Source organism: Sardina pilchardus, chromosome 21 (genome assembly GCF_963854185.1).
Source record: "Sardina pilchardus chromosome 21, fSarPil1.1, whole genome shotgun sequence".
Classification (NCBI taxonomy): Eukaryota; Metazoa; Chordata; class Actinopteri; order Clupeiformes; family Clupeidae; genus Sardina; species Sardina pilchardus.
This window is the reverse complement of record NC_085014.1, coordinates 23086733-23106046: the sequence shown is the minus strand read 5'-3', so window position 1 is coordinate 23106046 and position 19314 is coordinate 23086733. Positions and strand designations below refer to the sequence as shown.

At 47.3% G+C, this 19314-nt stretch overlaps 1 protein-coding gene across 2 annotated transcripts; it reads left to right on the top strand.

The window, feature by feature from the left end:
* The first annotated feature begins 509 nt into the window (after window positions 1–509).
* On the top strand, window positions 510–17457 carry fbxw11a (F-box and WD repeat domain containing 11a). Of its 2 annotated transcripts, XM_062525300.1 has the most exons (14): window positions 510–659; window positions 2701–2805; window positions 5480–5551; window positions 5785–6004; window positions 7070–7256; window positions 8440–8530; window positions 9370–9507; window positions 9756–9874; window positions 11155–11404; window positions 12912–13030; window positions 13293–13403; window positions 13558–13636; window positions 14057–14221; window positions 15808–17457. In XM_062525300.1, the coding sequence occupies exons 1-13, from the start codon at window positions 558–560 to the stop codon at window positions 14216–14218; spliced, it is 1755 nt and encodes a 584-aa protein (XP_062381284.1). In that variant the 5' UTR covers window positions 510–557; the 3' UTR covers window positions 14219–14221; window positions 15808–17457. The 2 variants fall into 2 exon arrangements, with proteins under 2 accessions (XP_062381284.1, XP_062381285.1); XM_062525301.1 differs by lacking the exon at window positions 2701–2805 and having other exon boundaries at window positions 516–659.
* Window positions 17458–19314: the final 1857 nt, after the last annotated feature.

Sequence of the window (19314 nt, the reverse complement as noted above, 5' to 3'; positions counted from 1 at the left end):
TGACTTTTTGCTGTTTTCATCTTGAAAGTGCAAGGGTACTATAAAAATGATTCAGATAAGACTTGTATATGGCTGTTTTATGCTAACATGAGCGATGTTTTACACTATCTCTGTGAACACAATGTCACCTTTGCGCTGTGTTTGAACGTCAACATTTGGGCACAGCCAAATCAAAATTCAAAAACATTTTCTACATTATACAGACCTACACATGTATGTTAAATCTATGCATGTCTAGCCATGTGACATTTGAAGCTTTCTATTGAGAGCAACACGATAGACTAGTCTTTAGAAGGGCCTGTTTATGTATGATAGTCTCATGAATGTGATATTTTGCCAGGTCTTTATGAAGGTAAAAAAAATGGCAACAGTGTTGTTGGGGAAAGCCGTAGTGGTTCTTGAGGCCAATCACATTAAACCATGCGCTAGAAAAACACGCCTTCCATCACGGCCTGTCCAATCATATAGTTGTTATTCATGAGAGGGCGTTTGAGTGCCTTTGTCGGGTCATTACAAGCACAAAACACTCCCAGCCGTGGGCTGTGACGTATACTCAGATGCGGACAGGGACGCAGGGCTGGGTTTCCATTTTCGCTTCGAGTTTCGGGCGGAACAACAATATGGAGCCGGAGATGGAAGACAAAACGTTGGAGCTAATGGTAAGCAGTCAATTCACAGTAGACAATCTTACTATAAACATTCGCTTTTCGGTTGTTTATAAATATCACCATTTATTCTATTGCCAATGTATTTCAATGAGCGGCAAAACAGAGTCGACATTCCGTGACGTTAGACATTATTGGAAAGGACAGGGAAATCAGCGAGACCAAACTAGACAAATACAACGCCAGTTTCAGGCCCGGAAAAGTATTTTTCGTTTATTACAGTTGTTTATTTTCCGAATCCACAACGCTCGCATCATATATATGTCAAGGTGGATGTGTCAATAGTTAGATAATTGTTGGCCGTCAATAATTAGCGAAAATGACAGAAATCGAGGGAGCGTCTAGTCATTGCAGTACCGCTGCGCCATTTGGCCCTGCTGTAGCGTAACGTTAGCTAGCCACTTCTGTTATTAGCGTCATGTCTAGCGAGCTTGTGATGAGCTTGTAGTTGCTTTAGCCACTGGCCTCGTTGAGTCCAGGCTCCTCACTCTAATACTTGAATGTTTTCCTAGCATATGTGTTCATCAAGCCCTGTATGAAAGAACGGTTTCTGAAACACCTCGCAAACGTGAGATGGAGTTTTTATTGCTGCGTAGAAGGAAGTGTCCACAGCTAACAGTAGCCCGTAGGGTAACTGCTAGTTAGCTAGCTAGCTGAAGTGGTGATTTCACTTGCCCCCGTTTGACGATATTATGTCAATTATAGGTATGTAGCAGTGATGTATGAAATGTATTTAAACACTTGTTGAAAATACCAACGAACACCATGAGCTGTCATTTCACAATGCTAACTCTGCGCAAGTAGTAACGTTAACGTTATTAGCTTTAACTTCTGTATTGAAGCTTACCCTCGTTATTTCTCGAAGGTTGACAGCCAGTTGACGTTAATGCTGTGAATAAACACGTAGACTATACATTCGTTTAACCCCAAGCAAGCCTGGTGGCAATAACTCGTTTGGAAATGTCGCATTGTTCAAAAACGTTGCTTGGTCTACAGTTAACCCTAAGGCGAGAACTGGTTACATTGTTTCTGTAGATTTTGTCTGATAATTCTCTCAACATGTTTGTATGCTGTCTTATTCTCGCGTTATCCAGCTTACGCCGAGTTTAAATATATCTGTCTCAATATTAGTTGTAAAAAACATGACTTGACTTAGTCACATCCTCCTTCCTGTCATTCTGTGTAAAACACACGTTTAAGTTTATTCTAACGAAACTATGAACTGTGCCCTGATAAAGATTAACCTATGTAAAGAAAGTTACGCCATAATACTACACAACTAAAGTCTACACAATGCTGGGATTTTAAACCATGGGTGGGATTCTGTTTGTTCTATTTGTACTTTGGCTCACCCAAGAGCATGTCAAACCCAAAGTGGAATAACCTCTATGCAGTATACTGTTCTACAGTACACTTCATATTTGATCATGCTGATTGTGCCCATCCTCTTCACAACTTTATCCACTCCATATTTTAACAATGCTTCTGTCTTTAATGTATGTGCCTTTGCACTGTTTGTGACTGCATTCATGCGTGTGTGTGTGTGTGTGTGTGTGTGTGTGTGTGTGTGTGTATATGTGTGTTTGTTTATAATGTGAGTTTGTTTGTGTGCTAACTGTATGTATGTGTGTGTGTGTGTGCGCGTGTGTGTGGGCTCTAATACTGGTTTTTCCCTCACTTCCCACACTTAACTCCTTTCCGCTCTTCTCCTCCTTGGCCCCCACATATTTGTCTCACTCCGTTTATCCTCTTTTGTTCTCTCAATTCTCCCTCACCCCTTCTTTTTAATCTGGTTCACCCCTTCTCTGCCCATCTCTTACTCTCGCTCGCTTGCTCTCTCTCTCTCTCTTCCTTTCACTCTGAATTCTTTTCTCCTACAACTGTCTCACTTGGTCACTCAACTGCTTCTTGTTCCTGTCCCTTTCCTGCTCTCCTGCCCCCTCCCCAACTCCCCTCTTTCTCTCTCTCTCTCTCTCTTTCTCTCTCCTCTCTCTCTCTCTCTCTCTCTCTCTCTCTCTCTCTCCCTCTCTCACAGTGCTCTGTGCCTCGCTCTCTCTGGCTGGGCTGCTCCTCGGTGGCAGAGAGTTTGTGTGCACTCAGGTGCCTGCAGAGCCTCCCCTCCTCCCGGGCCCACAACCAGGTTCTGCTCTCCTCCTCTTAAAAATCACCCACCCACACCCCACCCCTCCCATCTCCTCTCCATCACCTCCTCTGTTCCTAGTGCTGTGTCTCCCTAGTCCCGTCCCCCCCACACTCACTCACCCTCACACCCCACCACAACCCCTGTGCAACACCACTGCAGCCCCCCCTCCATTTTTTTTTGCAGGAGGCTGGTTCCTCCAGCTCCTGTTTTTGATTGGGGTTACAGGCCTAGTGCTCGTTCCTTTGGCAAGCTCTCTCTCTCACTAGCACTCTCCTTCTCCCCTCTTCTCTCTTTTATGGGTGCCACATCAGATTTATTATTTAATACGTCGCTGTAGTCAGCAGAGGAGAGTTGAACTGCGATGTTAGAGAGAGTCGGGGGGGCAGCGTCATAACTTTAAAGCCTTCCAATCATAAACCTCCGTAGTGGCATCTTAGAGACATATTTCACATCAGCAGCTTGCAAATAAGATTTGAAAATATGGACCCTCTGCCCCTTAAACGATAATATATGAAGCTGCCATGTTCAGTGTCAAATCCCTGGGAAGTCCTGGTTGGCTTTGCTCGTTCAGGTGGCCTGCCGTCTCACCGCCGTATCTGGGTGTGGCTCGGCACGTTCGCTCTGACGGCGCGTGGGCGGAGTTGCCGGCGTGGCCCGCGGCCCACTCACTAGCCTGAGAACGGGGAGACACATGGCCTGCTCCTCTGGCTTCACCAGTCGCCTGCCTGCCTGCCTTCCTTCCTTCCTTGTCTGCGTGCCTGCGTTCAAATGATGCTGCCTGTCTCCTCCGGCTGCGTTTTAGTGCTTGCTGCCCTGTCCTGCTTGCTTGCTTGTTTGTTTGTTTTTGTGTGTTTCTTTTAACCTCCTGTCTGCGTCTCGTGTCCTTGTGTGTTGTCTGTCTGTCTGTCTCTGTCTGTCTGTCTGTCCCTCTCTCTGTGTTTGTTTGCTTACCTTCACCCAACACTTGACAGCGCCTTTGTCATCGGCCTGCTGATCAGTTTTGAATGTCCAGTGTTTCCATGATGGTCTTTTGCAAACATTTCCAGTACTGTGTTGTGTGTAGCTGAAAGACGTGTAGCCTACAGTTGTGCAGCATACAGTGTTTACTCTGGGCTAGGTTTCATGTGGAACTACACCAACAGGTTTTGTGTGTGTGTGTGTGTCTGTGTCTGTGTGTGTGAGAGCAGTGGAAGGTGGGAAGGGAAGTTAGGAAAAAGATATTTTGGTTTGGGGACTCGGCAGAGATCATATCTCTCCCCGGGAGGAAGAGACAAACGGGAACAGGACTTGACGTTCCGCATAGAGTCAGACACTACGCAGCCCAGGATGCAACCTGATTATCATCATTCCCAAGAATCCAATTTGTGAATTATGAGTGGCAACAGATCGGAGCAGGCCGGATGCTCAGGATGTTGAGGTCTGAGCTAATGTGTCCGGATCACATTCTTCAAAGAGCTAGCCTGAGTCTTGCAAGTGTACTCTCAGCTTGTGAGTCTTGAGAACAACATCTGCATTCTTTTCATCTTTGACATGTAGGCCTAATAGCTGAGCCTAGCTATTGATCTAGGGCCTAGTCATGATCTAGTGCCCAGGGTTGAATTATTTAACGTGTAGCTAGCTAGGCAGGAGTGGGTTTTTTTTTGGTTTCTTTCAGTTGCGATCCTGCTAAACTCCTCATGGTCAGCTTTGAAAACCTTTAGGGAGGGCAAACATGTGCAGTGCGGTGATGATCTAGGTATCAAATTAAGAGTCTATGATCGTGAGGTGGAAGTGACTGATGGCCTTTTGAGTAATGTTCAACATTAACCTTGCCACAGTTAAACATGGCAATTAGCCCTGTTTGAGAAGGGTAAATGCAGTCTTCCTAATTAACACACAGACACACACACCCTCTGTAAATGTTCATACTGCCATTTCACCTCATGCAGTGTGTTCCGGCTGTGTTCTCTGCTTGAGTCTTGTGGTGATTAGCGAGGGTCAGACCTCTGCTGCCTGGTTACCAGCTCTCCCACACAAGCTCATCCAAGGTCACCCTGTTCTCAGATCCTGCGCTCCAGCATTTGCATGCTTTTGGAACATAGGTTTCAGACCTGGCACTGCAGACCCACACACACACACATACACACACACACACACACGAAAACCCTGTGGAAATGCACAACCGACTTAAATTGGGCTTTATAATGATCTGTGTTCAGTCACCCATCTTGTACGCACAGCGAGTTTGCATAGGGTAATTTTCAGGTGTGTTGATGCTCTAGACTCTAGACCTCATGGGTTTGCTTAGACCGGCCCTCCCCTGCCCCGTCACCTCCCCTTAACCCAGTCATGGATGAGTGAGCTGTAGTGACCCTCTCCCTGGATCCAATGAAGCCCTTGTGTTTGTGGCTCACCGCTGGCTCTGTATCCATTCCTATTTGCCTGTTGAAATGCTCCCCCTCTCCTCCTTATCTGTCTGTCTCCTGTTAATGTCCTCTTACACTGATGTACTGTGTCCCAGTAGCCTGTAGAGACACTCCTCCCTTATCTCATCTCCTCTCCTCCCCTCTTCGCTCCTCTCTCTCCATATCTGTCTCATGCAGATACCCTACGTGCTTGTCCAGTCTCACTCAGTCTGTGTATTGTGTATTTTTTTTTCTCTCTCTCCCTCTCCCTCTGCGTCTCTGCACAGAATATGACGGTTATGGAGCCTCAAAATAATCACTCAGATGAGCTTTCGCCAAAGAAGACCACAGTATTCAAGGTGAGTCTTTCATGTGTGTGTGTGTGTGTGTGTGTGTGTGTGTGTGTGTGTGTGTGTGTGCGCAGTGCACATTCATGCATATTTTCCACATGATGTTATACACCATGCATTGTCTCGTTAAACGAGTGTCACATTTGGGATTTGTGTTTTTGGACATTTCAAAAACATTTTGAGCGAACCGTACTGTTTTGAGTTGTAGTAAAACACTCCTCTCTTTACCTTGCGTCCGGCAGCTCGGTAACGGAGTGGTCTCGGGCTCACGGAAGCGGCCGTCGCAGTGCAACTTCGACAAGGAGAAGGACGTGTGCATCCAGCTGTTTGACCAGTGGTCGGAGGGCGACCAGGTGGAGTTTGTGGAGCACCTCATCTCGCGCATGTGCCACTACCAGCACGGACACATCAACTCCTACCTCAAGCCCATGCTCCAGAGGGACTTCATCACAGCGCTGCCAGGTACACAGACAGAGATGCACAGACAGACAGATGGATCTTTATTATCGTCGCATGTGATGCAGCGAAATTCTGTTGGAGCAATGCTCTCCAAATAGCAGCATATATATATGTTTATGCGAGATACGAATATATGTAAATATACACTAACACATTCTCACTCAAGCACATCTCGCGCATACACATTCATCACACATACACATTCATTCAATGTTCTCAAACAAATAGCTAAAAAAAAAGCGTAAACACAGCCATTTTTGCACAGAATCCGGCGTACACACACACACACACAGAAACAGGCGTAGGCATGGTAGGTGTATGCAGCAGCTTCACACATGAGCTCGACCTCAGAGACTGCACACACAGACTCATAAACCCATTCTTCAAATTCTGCCTCAAGGCCATGCTGCTATGGTACACACTTTTCACACATTTGTTCTCATTCTTACACACGCGCGCACACACACACACACGCACGGACGCACGCAGGCACACACACACACACACGCTTTCCAACCCCATTAAAACCATGCCAGAGCACCCTACCTATGTGTCACAGCATGTAACATAATCTCCACATTCCCTCTGCTGCTTGAGGGTTTTAGTAAACTCTCTAACCCCCTGCATGGACCCTGCAGCAGTTCACATAGATTCAGAGAGGTCAGCCCCAGCTATAGCATGCATTCCCTGGGCTCACAGCAAATAAAATCAGCCATGCAGACAGGCCCTGTGAAATCGGTGCTATGAATGGACCTCTTTGCTTTGATGTCCTTACAAGCCGGTCTTGCATTCAGAAATAGTATCATTACATCTCTGCTTTCAGTTTACACCGTCACGATTAACTTCAGAAGTTGGCTGGTTGGTTGTGGTAAAGATGTTCTTGTAACGGTTAAAGATGTTCTTGTAACGGTTAAATCCCTCTGTGAGGCGTACAGGGAACTGTGGCATTCCAATGAAATGTCCCATTCAGATTAATTTGTCCCCTCGCATTCCACTTGTATCTGTAATGTTAACTGTGTCGCCGGTCGCTTTTCCCTACCGCTCATCTCGACTGCCCCCTGTCCGCAGCCCGAGGTCTGGACCACATAGCGGAGAACATCCTGTCGTTCCTGGACGCCCGCTCGCTGTGCTCGGCCGAGCTGGTGTGCAAGGAGTGGCAGCGGGTCATCTCCGAGGGCATGCTGTGGAAGAAGCTCATCGAGCGCATGGTCCGCACCGACCCGCTCTGGAAGGGCCTCTCCGAAAGACACCAGTGGTGAGGGGACCACGCCGTCCACCGTCCACGACAGTTGGCTGCCCAGCTGCAGGAGACCCTGGCTCTGTCGGCCACAGAGGGGTTGGGTTGGGTTGGGTTGGGGAGGGCTTGGGGAGGGCTTGAATGGTTTGTGCTGATACAGGGGTTTTAAAGCAGAGCAGGAACCAGAGCAGAGCAGGAACCAGAGCAGAGCATGCAGAGCAGGACTGCACGGATGTGACCGCCGCATGTCGTCAGTCAGGGGTGAAAAGTAATGTATCAAAAATGAACCTGACTTACAAAGACGTTAACCCGCCTATTTTATGGCTGATGGTATATGTTAGCCTTTATGTAAGGCATAATGGACGACGAGGCATTTGGGTATCAGCAGTTTAATGCACGTTTGAGGTGGTAATGCCGTTACACCTCAAGGTGCATTAATTCTGATACTGTGGAGTCCATTATCCCACTTATACCACTGTTGCCAGACTTGTGTTGTGTTCATTTGCTAATATAAGTTCCGCCTTTTGATCGCTAAAACTGTTATTTGTAGAACTACTTCTTTCCGCCACACATTGACTCTTTTTTTTTTCAGTTTACAGGGCAAACTGCCATTACTAGTTTTAAATGGATTTCTGCTTTGGCCAAAGACAAGTCATTAGTTCCATCGTTGCTGAGTTAGCATATCCCAGAATTCTGCTTTGTAAAATCACTGTTGTACTTATTCCAAAATGCAGTGCATCTCCGGTAAAAGCCATCGCAGTCAAATGTTGCAATGCTTCTCTCCTCAAAACATCTGTGAGATCGCACTCTTTTGCAATGTGATGGTTCATTTCAACTGCACAATGAGTTTTGTTGAAGTGACTAATGTGGCATAAAAACTGGAACTGCTTGATAGGTGTGCAAATGTCTGAAAGTCAATTGATGTTTATAAAGAGCGCATCACAATAGAACAATTCAACCAAGCAGTGCCCTTGATAATAAGCAAATAATGGCTCTAATGGTGTCCAAGACTTTGTTGCTCTTGTTTTTACTTGTGAACTACTTGTACATTGGAACCTCTGTTGTGTAACTTGGGACCTGGTTGTGGCGTTATTGTAAGAGTTAACTCTTTTGGAGATCAAGAAGGCACCCAGAAATGTATTTATTATCCCAAGACTGACTGAATTGATATGATTGGTTGCTTTCTCTTGTCTGTCACCAGGGAGAAGTACCTCTTCAAGAACCGCACAGCAGAAGTCCCGCCCAACTCCTACTACCACTCACTTTATCCTAAAATCATCCAGGACATAGAGGTGAGTGTCTGTTTCCACACACACACACACACACACACACACATATTAAAGGGATATTCCAGCATTTTTGGAAATAAGCTCATTTTCCACCTCCCCTCGAGCAAAACGATCGATATTTACCTTTTCCCCGTTCATCCAGCCATTCTGTGAGTCTGGCGATACAACTTTTAGCTGATTTTACATGGCTGATTTGACATGGAACTACACTCTCCTCTGGCGTAATAATCAAGGGAAGTTGCAAATGTACCATGGGCGAAGTGAGATCACGCACTACTTACTGCTTGTTGCCTATGGGGACGATTTTCAGATATCACTGCGCCCATGGTATGGTTGCAACTTCCCTTGACTGTTACGCCAGATGAGAGTGTAGTTCCATGTCAAATCAGCCTAGAAAAACGCCAGGTTTAATTTTCAGTTGGTCTTACTGCACTTTCTAACTTGAGGAGAGACACGTTTTAAATGGGAAAATTACCAGAAATCTCAGTCATTTTTAAGCATGATTCTAGCAGGCGAGAAGCTAATGGTCTAATCCGATTCAATGAGCTATGCTAGGCTGAAGCTAAAAGTTGTATCGCCAGACTCACAGAATGGCTGGATGAACAGGGAAAAGGTAAATATCGATTGTTTTGTTCGAGGGGGGGTGGAAAATGAGCTTATTCCCAAAAATGGTGGAATATCCCTTAAACAAACACGTCAATAAACACATGCATGCTGCATACATACATACATACATATGCACACAAATGTACATATTTCTAACACACACACACACACACACACACACACACACAAACACACGTATATATCTCTAAAGTTAATGCCGCTCTCTCTGTCCTCAGACCATTGAAGCGAACTGGCGGTGTGGAAGGCACAACCTGCAGAGGATCCAGTGCCGCTCAGAGAACAGTAAGGGGGTCTACTGCCTTCAGTATGACGACGAGAAGATCATCAGCGGCCTACGAGACAACTCCATAAAGGTGTGTGTGTGTGTGTGTGTGTGTGTGTGTGAGAGAGAGTTGCTATCTACCAAGAGATCCCAGATGTAGGTGGTGATAATTCAAAGTTGGTGATTTGGTTTTTGAGGTAATAATGCATTTCTGCCCTCTATTTTTAACTCTATCTCACTGTCTCTCTGCCCTTCCATCTCTCTCTCTCTCTGTCTTTCTATCTCTCTCTATCTACATCTCTCTACTTCTACATCCCTCCATCTCTCCCTCCACCACAGATCTGGGATAAGCAGTCTCTGGAGTGTCTGAAGATTCTGACGGGTCACACGGGCTCGGTTCTGTGTCTACAGTACGATGAGCGGGTCATAGTCACGGGCTCCTCCGACTCTACCGTCAGGTCAGTGGACACGTGCAGGGAGGTGCCCTCACTCACATGCACACACTCCTTTTCTGTCATGTGTTTTTCTAAAGTGTACACACCACACACACACACACACACACACACACACACACACACACGGATATAAATGCTCTGTTTATGTTTATGTTTGGTGTTTGTTTGTTTGTTTGTTTGTTTGGGTCCTCCCTTGCCATCTCTAGACTGTAAGTGCATTTGTGTTGCTCTGGCTGACATCATGATTTTAGCATTTTTTGACTTTAGCCTAATATTTGTCCTGGACAAACTCCCTGAACAATCCAAAACGAGATGACCCTGACCTCAGAAAACATTAACAACTCTCGCGGCCTGTGTGTGTGTGTGAGGGAGCATAAGACCTTGTAACATCAATCAAGTGCAGTGGAGAGCAGCAGTGACACCAAAGGCCTTTAAAAGTGCACATTGGGCTCTGTTCTGCTCTGCTCTGCTCTCGCTGGGAAATCTCCACGGAAAGGCTGACTTCACTTCCTGAGCCAGCGCTGTGACAGGCAGGCAGATGTGTATGGCCCAAGTGTCATGTTTTCCAGTGTGTGTTTGTGTGTGTGCGAATATGTGTTTGTGTCTGCGTGTGCGTTTGCTAATTGTGTGTGTGTGTTGTGTGTGTGCGCTTCAATGCACACATCTCTCTTGATGCTTCTCATCTTCCCCGCACCAGTGCCAAGACAAATCTGTGTTTTGAATTTTTTCCCTCTCGTTAATGGGTGTAGAATTAAATTCGATCCCCCCCCCGTCAACGGGGCTTAGCTGACACTAGGTGGCAGCACACACAAGCTTCTGTTTCCAGCCTGTAATGGAAAGAGCATTAGCATCATGTTCTGACTTAAGTAGGCGCTTTGAAGCCCTCTCTCAGGGGGTTATTAAGCTAACTCGCTCAGACGTGGAGGAAGTGCATTAACATTTCGCTCAGTCCGACTTGCTCTTACTTTCCGTCTTTTCCCTCTTTCTGTTTTGCTACCTCTCTTTTCACACTCCCTGTTTTTTCACCGTTCACCCTTTCATATGCTTTCACTCGCTCTTGAAGTGCGTCTTATTATTTTTCTCTTTCTTTCTCCTTCCTTTCTCTCGTTCTCTCTTTCTGTTTTTTTTGTCTGTTTCTTTCTTCCTCCGTTTCCTTTTGTGTCTAGTGTTATCAATATCGATTTAGTTTCTTTCTGTTATTCTCGTTCTTTCTTTCTCTCTCTCTTTCCTTCTCTCTCACTGACCGGTTGTCTCCGTCCCCCCCCCCCCGTGGTGTCCTGCAGGGTGTGGGACGTGACCTCGGGCGAGGTGCTCAACACGCTCATCCACCACAACGAGGCGGTGCTCCACCTGCGCTTCTGCAACGGCCTGATGGTGACGTGCTCGAAGGACCGCTCCATCGCCGTGTGGGACATGGCCTCGCCCACCGACATCAGCCTGCGCCGCGTGCTGGTGGGCCACCGCGCCGCCGTCAACGTGGTCGACTTCGACGACAAGTACATCGTCTCCGCCTCGGGCGACCGCACCATCAAGGTGAGCCGGAGACCGAGGGAGTGGATGGGTGGATGGGATGGAAGTGTAGGCGAAGAGAGGTTAGAAGTCTGGGAGTATGCAGAAGGGATAAGTACATTAGGGGGATTCGACTTGATGTAGGCGTCTTAAGACGACTGCAAACGTGATGATTTCTGAGATTCTGATCTGTTTTTCTCACCGGAATTGTGCATACGTTATGGTTGATTGATCAGAATCTCAGAAATAATCTCGTTTGCAATCGCCTTAAGACGGCTACATCAAGTCGAATCCCCCTACCGTCTCCACCTAAGGTGACCCCGCCATTAAGGTGAGTGGAAGGTTGGGGGGTGGTGGTATGTCTGAGCTTCTGAGCGAGTGCTGGGAAAACGGCATGTGCCGCGGCATATGCAATTCAGCGCAATTCCTTCAGTGTGCTCCTGAAGAAGTATAATACAACTATTAACTTTATTAATTAAGTGTGGCCTTTTCCCCTTTCTTTTGCGGGGTCCATGTTTATCATAAGATTGTTGGTATGCAGTGAGGTGTACACCTGTACAGCTGTGCGTCTCAATATGGTAGTCCTAGCAGCTAGCAGTGGCAAAGGCAGACATTGAATTTCCAGGAAGCACCATTGAAATCCGCTCGTACAGTATGTTGTGAGTAATTGTGAATAAAATAACCAAACTAACGGCCATGACTTGGTTTGCTTTCATTGAACAGTGTTAGGAAGTTCAAGAAGTGAGAAGCTGGCCCATGTTTGACAAGGCTGGCACTTTTTCTTCACTGGTAGTTCTCACCGTTTGCATGGTGGAGAACCGTGTTTAAAAGTACTATTCAAATCAAATAAATGGGGGGAAAAACAGAACATTTTCAGTGTTGGTTTTAAGAACTTCATGCCAAGAGGGGCATGGGTAACATGCAACAGGAAGGTCTCCATTTTTTTTTTTTGTTTCCCTCCTCCTTCGTCCAAGCCGAAATTCATCCGGAACATCATTTATTATCTAAAAAAAAGCGAGGGGTAGAGAAAAGAAAAGAACTCCAAACAATCCCAGGCCAGAACACGGCGTCTTGATGTGCTCCGTGCGGGGCGCATGGGAACCTCTGGCGTTTGATCGGGCCACGCCGGGTCGGCATGAATAAAACATCACAAGAACAATACGCTCCCTGTGTGCGTGTCCCGGCTGGGCCGGTCTTGTAATATCACTCAGCGGCCGGCCAGGCCAAGAGGGCCAGGAGGGCGGCCTGTGTTGGTTGGCAGGGCTGTGGACTCGACAGTTTCTCCCTCTTTTTTTTATTTTTTATTTTCTTCTCCCTCTCTCCCCCTGTTTGGCTTTTGGGTCGAGGGACTCGCTGGAGACCCTGATCCTTCTCGTGTTACGAAAAGCCGTCCTGTTCGGGTCTCCTTGAGATTGGACTTTTCAAAAACAATGGTCGTGTTGGGGCTTGATTTAATTAGGACTGTTATGGCTGTATGTGGGCAGGATGTTAATGTGTGTGTGTGTGTGTGTGTGTGTGTGTGTGTGTGTAGGTGTGGAGCACCAGCACGTGTGAGTTTGTGCGCACACTGAACGGCCACAAACGAGGCATCGCCTGTCTGCAGTACCGGGATCGTCTGGTGGTCAGCGGCTCCTCGGACAACACCATCAGGTACACACGCGTGTTTTATTGGACAGAACTCTTTGTTGTGCTCTGGTTTTTGGAAGTGGCGTGTGAGTACGTGGTGGTGGTGGGTTTGAGATCTTCTGAAGACTCTTCGTGCATATGATTGGATGTGTCCTCATGTGTCCTCTCTGTTTTCTCTCTCTCTCTCTCTCTCTCTCTCTCTCTCTCTCTCTCTCTCTCTCTCTCTCTCTCTCTCTCTCTCTCTCTCTCTCTCTCTCTCTCTCTCTCTCTCTCTCTCTCTCTCTAGGCTGTGGGATATAGAGTGTGGGGCGTGCTTGCGTGTGCTGGAGGGCCACGAGGAGCTGGTTCGCTGCATTCGCTTCGACAACAAGCGCATCGTCAGCGGAGCGTACGACGGGTCAGCAGCACACTCCCATCTGTGTATCTTGGCACACACACACACGCACGCACGCAAACAAGATGTGTCCCTCTTTCTCTCTTTCGCACACACTCGACTCAAGTTTTGCTTACGGCTGCATGCTGCTCATTCTTGTCCATTCTGTCTTCTGCAGTAAAATTAAAGTTTGGGACTTACAAGCTGCCCTGGATCCCCGGGCCCCTGCCAGTACTCTCTGCCTGCGTACACTAGTGGTAAGTGTGTGTGTGTGTGTGTGTGTGTGTGTGTGTTTCTTTCAACCAATACTGTGACTTGACTGTATGTTTCATGCAAAAGAAATCTCCTCCAGTAAGCCGGGTGAAGGCCTGCATTTTCTGAGTGCCAGTGCTCCTTGGCAGCGTCCGCCCGTGCAGAGATGATGTTACATAGCAGTTTCAGTGAAACCGGTTTGTGCCCTCTGCCCAGCCAGGTGATTTAAAACCAGATTAAAGCACAAGCCAATTCCCCCCTCAATTCCCATGTAGCCCTGAAGTAAACACCGCGCTCTCTCTCTCTCTGTGGCATCCGCCTGTGAGGGGAAAAATAATTCTGTGGTGGTGGTGGTGGTGGTGGTGGTGGTGGGAAGGACACCACGATTCCCGTTTCTAATTCCTGTTGTCATGACGACCTGGCAGGAGCACTCGGGCCGCGTGTTCCGGCTCCAGTTCGACGAGTTCCAGATCATCAGCAGCTCCCACGACGACACCATCCTCATCTGGGACTTTCTCAACGTGTCGGCCAACGGGCAGTCGGAGGGCCGGTCGCCCTCCCGCACCTACACGTACATCTCCAGATAGCAGGTAGGCACGCACTCTGAAGACACACACACACACACACACACACACACACACACTTGGCCCTTCAAGACCATTCTATCAACCAATCCCACCACATAGACACACACAAGTGTACATACAGCATCCCCTTTACTCTAAAATGACAGAAGGTATAAAATAAATAAATGTGTTGTCAACACAATTTTTATGTGACACTTTTTGTCAAACTTTTGCACCCAAATGTGTGTGTGCGTGTCCGTGTGTGTCCATGCTAAGACTACTGCGCTGCACATCAGTGCTGACCCATTCCAACGTTAAGTGTGTCCCCAGTTGGGAATGATTTACAGCCTCCGAGTATCCCACTGACCGGTTTAATGTATAGTCCGCTCGTCCTTTACATTTTCCACATGGCTGGCTCTCTGGCGGAGGAGACGAGACCAAAGTTCTCCGAGCGCCTCGGTCCTCCACAGTTGCACCGGAGTTTATAAGCGTCTTAATTTACGAGCACTCGGAGACCGCTGATATGCGCCTCCGCTCCACTCATTCATAGCACCACGTCCTCCATTGCCTGGGACACGTGACCAGCCGTAGCCATCTGCACATAGTATCCGCACGTTTAGAGCCTGAGGCCAAAACACAACGAGATCCCACCGTCCGTCATCGCAGTGTGTCCTGCGCGCTGTTTTTATGCACTGCGCATATCGCCTGCGGCCCACAACATACGTGGAGCTGTGAATCATTTCAGAATGTATATCCCATGAGCTCATCAAGGCTCGACTGCGCCGCTCGCTGTATCCAGTGTAATGTGTGCCGCTGAAATTCGACACCGCACTCCGCACAACACAATAGCTCCGAGCTACTGTGCAAAATTCATATAGAAACCTTGTCATTGATAAATCACCTCACAAGTTTAATCTCAGTGCCAGTAAATGGGGGGAAAACACTCTCACACTCACTTTAACACACACACACGCACACACACACACACATTCTCATCAGACTAAATCTTTTGGCTTCAATGCGGCAGAGTATGAAACGAGATATGAAAATGCATGTTATCCCTGCATGTTTTATTGTTGCTTGTGCTTTGAGCTCTTACTACACCGCTTGTTAGAGTTTTCATTTAACACGAGCTGTGCTCTGGGGCTGCACTGTTTGCTACAGTATTAAATCGCTTTTTCTGGCACCGTTTTACGCTTTTCTGTAGGACGGCGATTCCTACGGAGTCCGTATTGAGATACAAGGGGAGTCATGTTTAAAGGGAAGGAGCGTTTTAATGGGGTCTTAAATTGACCGGCGTTTACAACCCCATATAGCACTGCAGAGGTCAAATGATGGTCCCGGTGTCTGTGGTGAGGTACCACATGGACTAAGGAAGGTCATCCCAAGAAGCCCATAAAAATGCCTGTGGTTTCACCGGCCGCATCATAATCCACATGTGCGGTCAGCACTGGTGTCTAGTGTGGTGACATCAGCTCACCCCTAGCAGAGAAAATGGAACTCACCGCAGATGCCTACACCGCTTCCTTATCTCTGACACACACACACACACACACACACACACACACACTCTATCTGCATGGTGTGTGATCTGGTTTCTCGTCCTCCAGGTGCCTCTCCTCTGCGGCAGTGTGTCCTGGGAAAGCTGAGAGCTGATTGGCTGTGGCTGGCCCAGACAGGAGCCCAGGGACCCCTCCTCTTCCTGCTCATCATCATCCACCTCCTCACTGCTGTGCATTCATCCCCGTGGTGGCTCCTCAATCCGAAACGGCACTTTACGAACGCTGACCTGTACTTTCAACCTTAACTACATTCACCTGGGAAAGATCATCTCCCTTTTCTTCTCCCCTCTCCCCCGATCACTATTGGAGCACGGCCCTCGATCTAGATCGTGTTTAAGCCAGCTCTATTTAAACAAAAGTCCTGAAAAGCACATACTTGCACTCTTACCACCCCCCACCCTGCCCCGCCCCCCTCTCCTAACCACTAGCCCTCCCCAGTTCTCGGGATGGGGTTCTCCATCTAAGTCCAGCCTGTTGGGTCCTAAACGTAGAGGTGCCACTGTAGATAAGATGATAAGCTTAGCATTAACTTAAACAGCATCCGAGTTCCGAGTTCTCCCACTACGTCTCACTTAAACAGGGCACGAGCCATATTGCAGAGGCACTTGTTCTTTACGTTCTCTCTCTCACACTCTATTCCACCGCGCGCCCCGTCCCTTTTTTCTTTCTTTTCCCCTCGTTTTGCTCTTTTTTTTTTTTTTTCCTTTCCATGGACAGGACTGTTGCACGTTCACAGATGGACACACGACACAACCGCACGTCAGAGACAGAGACTCTGTGCAAGCCTCAGGTAATGAGGACCCGATTGATTGATTGATTGGTTGGGTTGAGTGAGTGATTGGCGGACGGATTCGCAAATGGGATGACTGTGTGAGGAGCGGGTGAGGAAGTAGGGAAATGGAGGAAATTGAGTCTTTCTCCGTTGGCGCCCACCCCCTCCTTTCTCTCTGTGCGTTGGGGGCCGGGGAAAGCTGACACTCCCGGCGGCGGCCTTCTCTCCAGAGCGAGGGACATACGGACTGCTAGCGGGACTTGTCCACGGACGAGCCTGCAGCATTGAACTGCAGTGACCGACTTCAGGTGGGGGGGTGTGCCCCTCACCGTGTCTCGTGACGTTTGTTTGTTTGTTTGTTTGTTTGTATGTATATGTGTGTGTGTGTGTGTGTGTGTGTGTGTGTGTGTGTATGTATGTTTGTGTGTGCGCGTGTGTGTGTTTTCTGTTTCTTTTTAATTCTTTTTTTTTTTCATCAAGGAGATTGCTGTGCATGTGAGGCCAAAGGGAGAAGCAGTTTCCTGCCAAGCCTCTGTGATTTTTTTTCTCTTCTTTTGTAACTGCCTATTACTTTCATATTGTTTTCCTCATATTCCACCCTTTTTAAATTGGACATGTCATTTCTCTCTTGGTGAGATTGTGCTAGACATTGTAATTCTCTTTTCATTCAGTGTCAATTGTTTTCTCTTCTCTTTCTCTCTCTCGCTCTCTCTCTCTCTCACTCTCTCCTCTCTTATCTTCTCTCTCTCCCCCCTCTCTGGTTTGCCTGTACTTGCCTGCTTTTTTTCTTTTGTTCTAAGAGTCCTGTGTCTTGAAACTGAGTTTAGCTGTAAACAGAACTGTCTTGTCAAAAACTGTGTTGTATATTAAAATGATTTTTTAAAAGATGAAAAAAAATATTGTGAATAAAACACTTTACTGTGGAAGAGTGTCGTCATATAATCTCTGTGTGTGTGTGTGTGTGTGTGTGTGTGCGTGCGTGCGCTATGCCTGAGGTGACTTACGTGTGTATCTCTGTGACATTAGTCTGTAAGCTATCTTGTTTTTTTGTTTTTTTCTCTCTCTTTTCTCCATTGCGGTTGTTGATTTATTGAGCGGAAGAAATATGCGAATGTAAACGTATTTGTTGAGCTGCGTGAAACCATCTGTGTGTGTATTTGTATGCGTTGGGGTTCAGTGTGGTATTACCAGCACAACTGCTCAAACATGACCAGCCGTCACCTCCACGGCCTTCTCACAACAACTGGTCCGTCTTAATTACACTGTTCCTAAAAGCTTCTACAGATAGCACACCTAGCCTACCTTTAACAGCTACAAGTCCTGTCAAAAGAACATGAACAGTATACCATGTAAGTGTGTCTGTATGGCCAAACCTTGCTGTCTGCCGTGCTTGTCTTTTGTCCACCAGATGGTGCTAGAACCTCAGTTTTTAAAACCCATTAGGCATGTCTAGAGCATTTGAGTCAAACCAAGGCCTTGCATGCCTGAGCTGAACTGGACTGTTTACTCTCAAGGGCATCTAGCATTTTGAAGATATTAGTGTCCAAAAGCCATATGTTTTCGAGATGTCTGTATCGATTCCCATAATGACTGAAATAAAGACCTGAAACGTGGGAGATAGCCTGGCTGCCTCGACTTTCTTTTGTGAATGAGTGGCCTATGGTTGACTGGCACCGGTTGTGGTCTTGGCACCGTCGGCGCATTTTAAGATTTGCAGGCTGTGCTGCGCTGTGTTAGTGCAGTTTTGTGTCACCCTGAGACAGCACTGGAATTCCTCACTGGACTTCTGCACGCTAGGGCCCAGTTTTGCATTCAGCTGTTTTCTCAGCACATATCAGCAGAAGGGCCAGAATAGTTTTTGGTGAGGAGACTGCAGAAACAAGACAGCGTGGAGTGGACTACATCGGTTCTTGTTTGTATACAGGGTGGTACATATACATATCCAATCGGAGCCTTTTATCTGTCGAGATATTCGTGCCTGTCTGTGTTTGTTCTTAGTGTGTGTGTGTGTGTGTGTGTCTGCTCTTAGGCAGACGTGTGTGTGTCTGTGTCTGAGAGCATGTGTCTGCTGGGTGTGTGTGCTTCCTGTGGGTCTGTGGGATTTTTCCCATAATTCCTGCAAGTCTCAGGTCACTACTCGGTTCTCACGCACATTTTTCAAATTCCTTCCTCCACACCATTACCATACACCTTCCACCCTGGGTTTGGCTCCCGAATCTTTCCACCGTTCCGCCAGCGCCGTTCCAGAACCCCCTCGCTCCGGATCCCTGCCTTCGGAATCGAGAAATCCTCCGGCTTTTTCCCACTGAGTCAGCTGTTTGTGCCTGCAGATCGTATTGGCTCATCCTCAAGTGACAGATCTACAGTTACCACCACATGAGGCTGAGAGGGGAAGAAGGGAAGGGGGAGGGAGGGGGGGCAATTAACTAGCATGCCATGGCGCTCGTCTTCGTGAGACAAGTGTCTGAGACCGAAGACAAAAATGGATTGGGGGGATTTCTTGTCTACACATCTGTTAACAAAAGACTTATTCAGTAACATGCAAAAACCTGGTGGGTGAACTTATGCGTTTGAACCATGAGAGCCTGGATTTGTTTTTCAGTGGTAGAAAGGGTAGAGTTGTCTGTGGAGAAGGTGAAGAAGGAGAGGGGAAAAAGGAGCAACATTTTCTGATGCACAGTTTTTCTGGAAGATTTACTGGCTTGTAGAAAGGCTGCCATACACTGAGATGAAATAAATAAGTGAAATAATTTCATAATAATAACAACAATTATAGTAGCAAT

Excerpts from the sequence above, each read along its gene's own strand:
- fbxw11a (XM_062525300.1), top strand. The coding sequence starts at position 558 with ATGCGGACAGGGACGCAGGGCTGGGTTTCCATTTTCGCTTCGAGTTTC. Across the intron at positions 13,031-13,292 it reads TCCTCGGACAACACCATCAG|GCTGTGGGATATAGAGTGTG; the intron begins GTACACACGCGT and ends CTCTCTCTCTAG. Across the intron at positions 13,404-13,557 it reads GTCAGCGGAGCGTACGACGG|TAAAATTAAAGTTTGGGACT; the intron begins GTCAGCAGCACA and ends TGTCTTCTGCAG.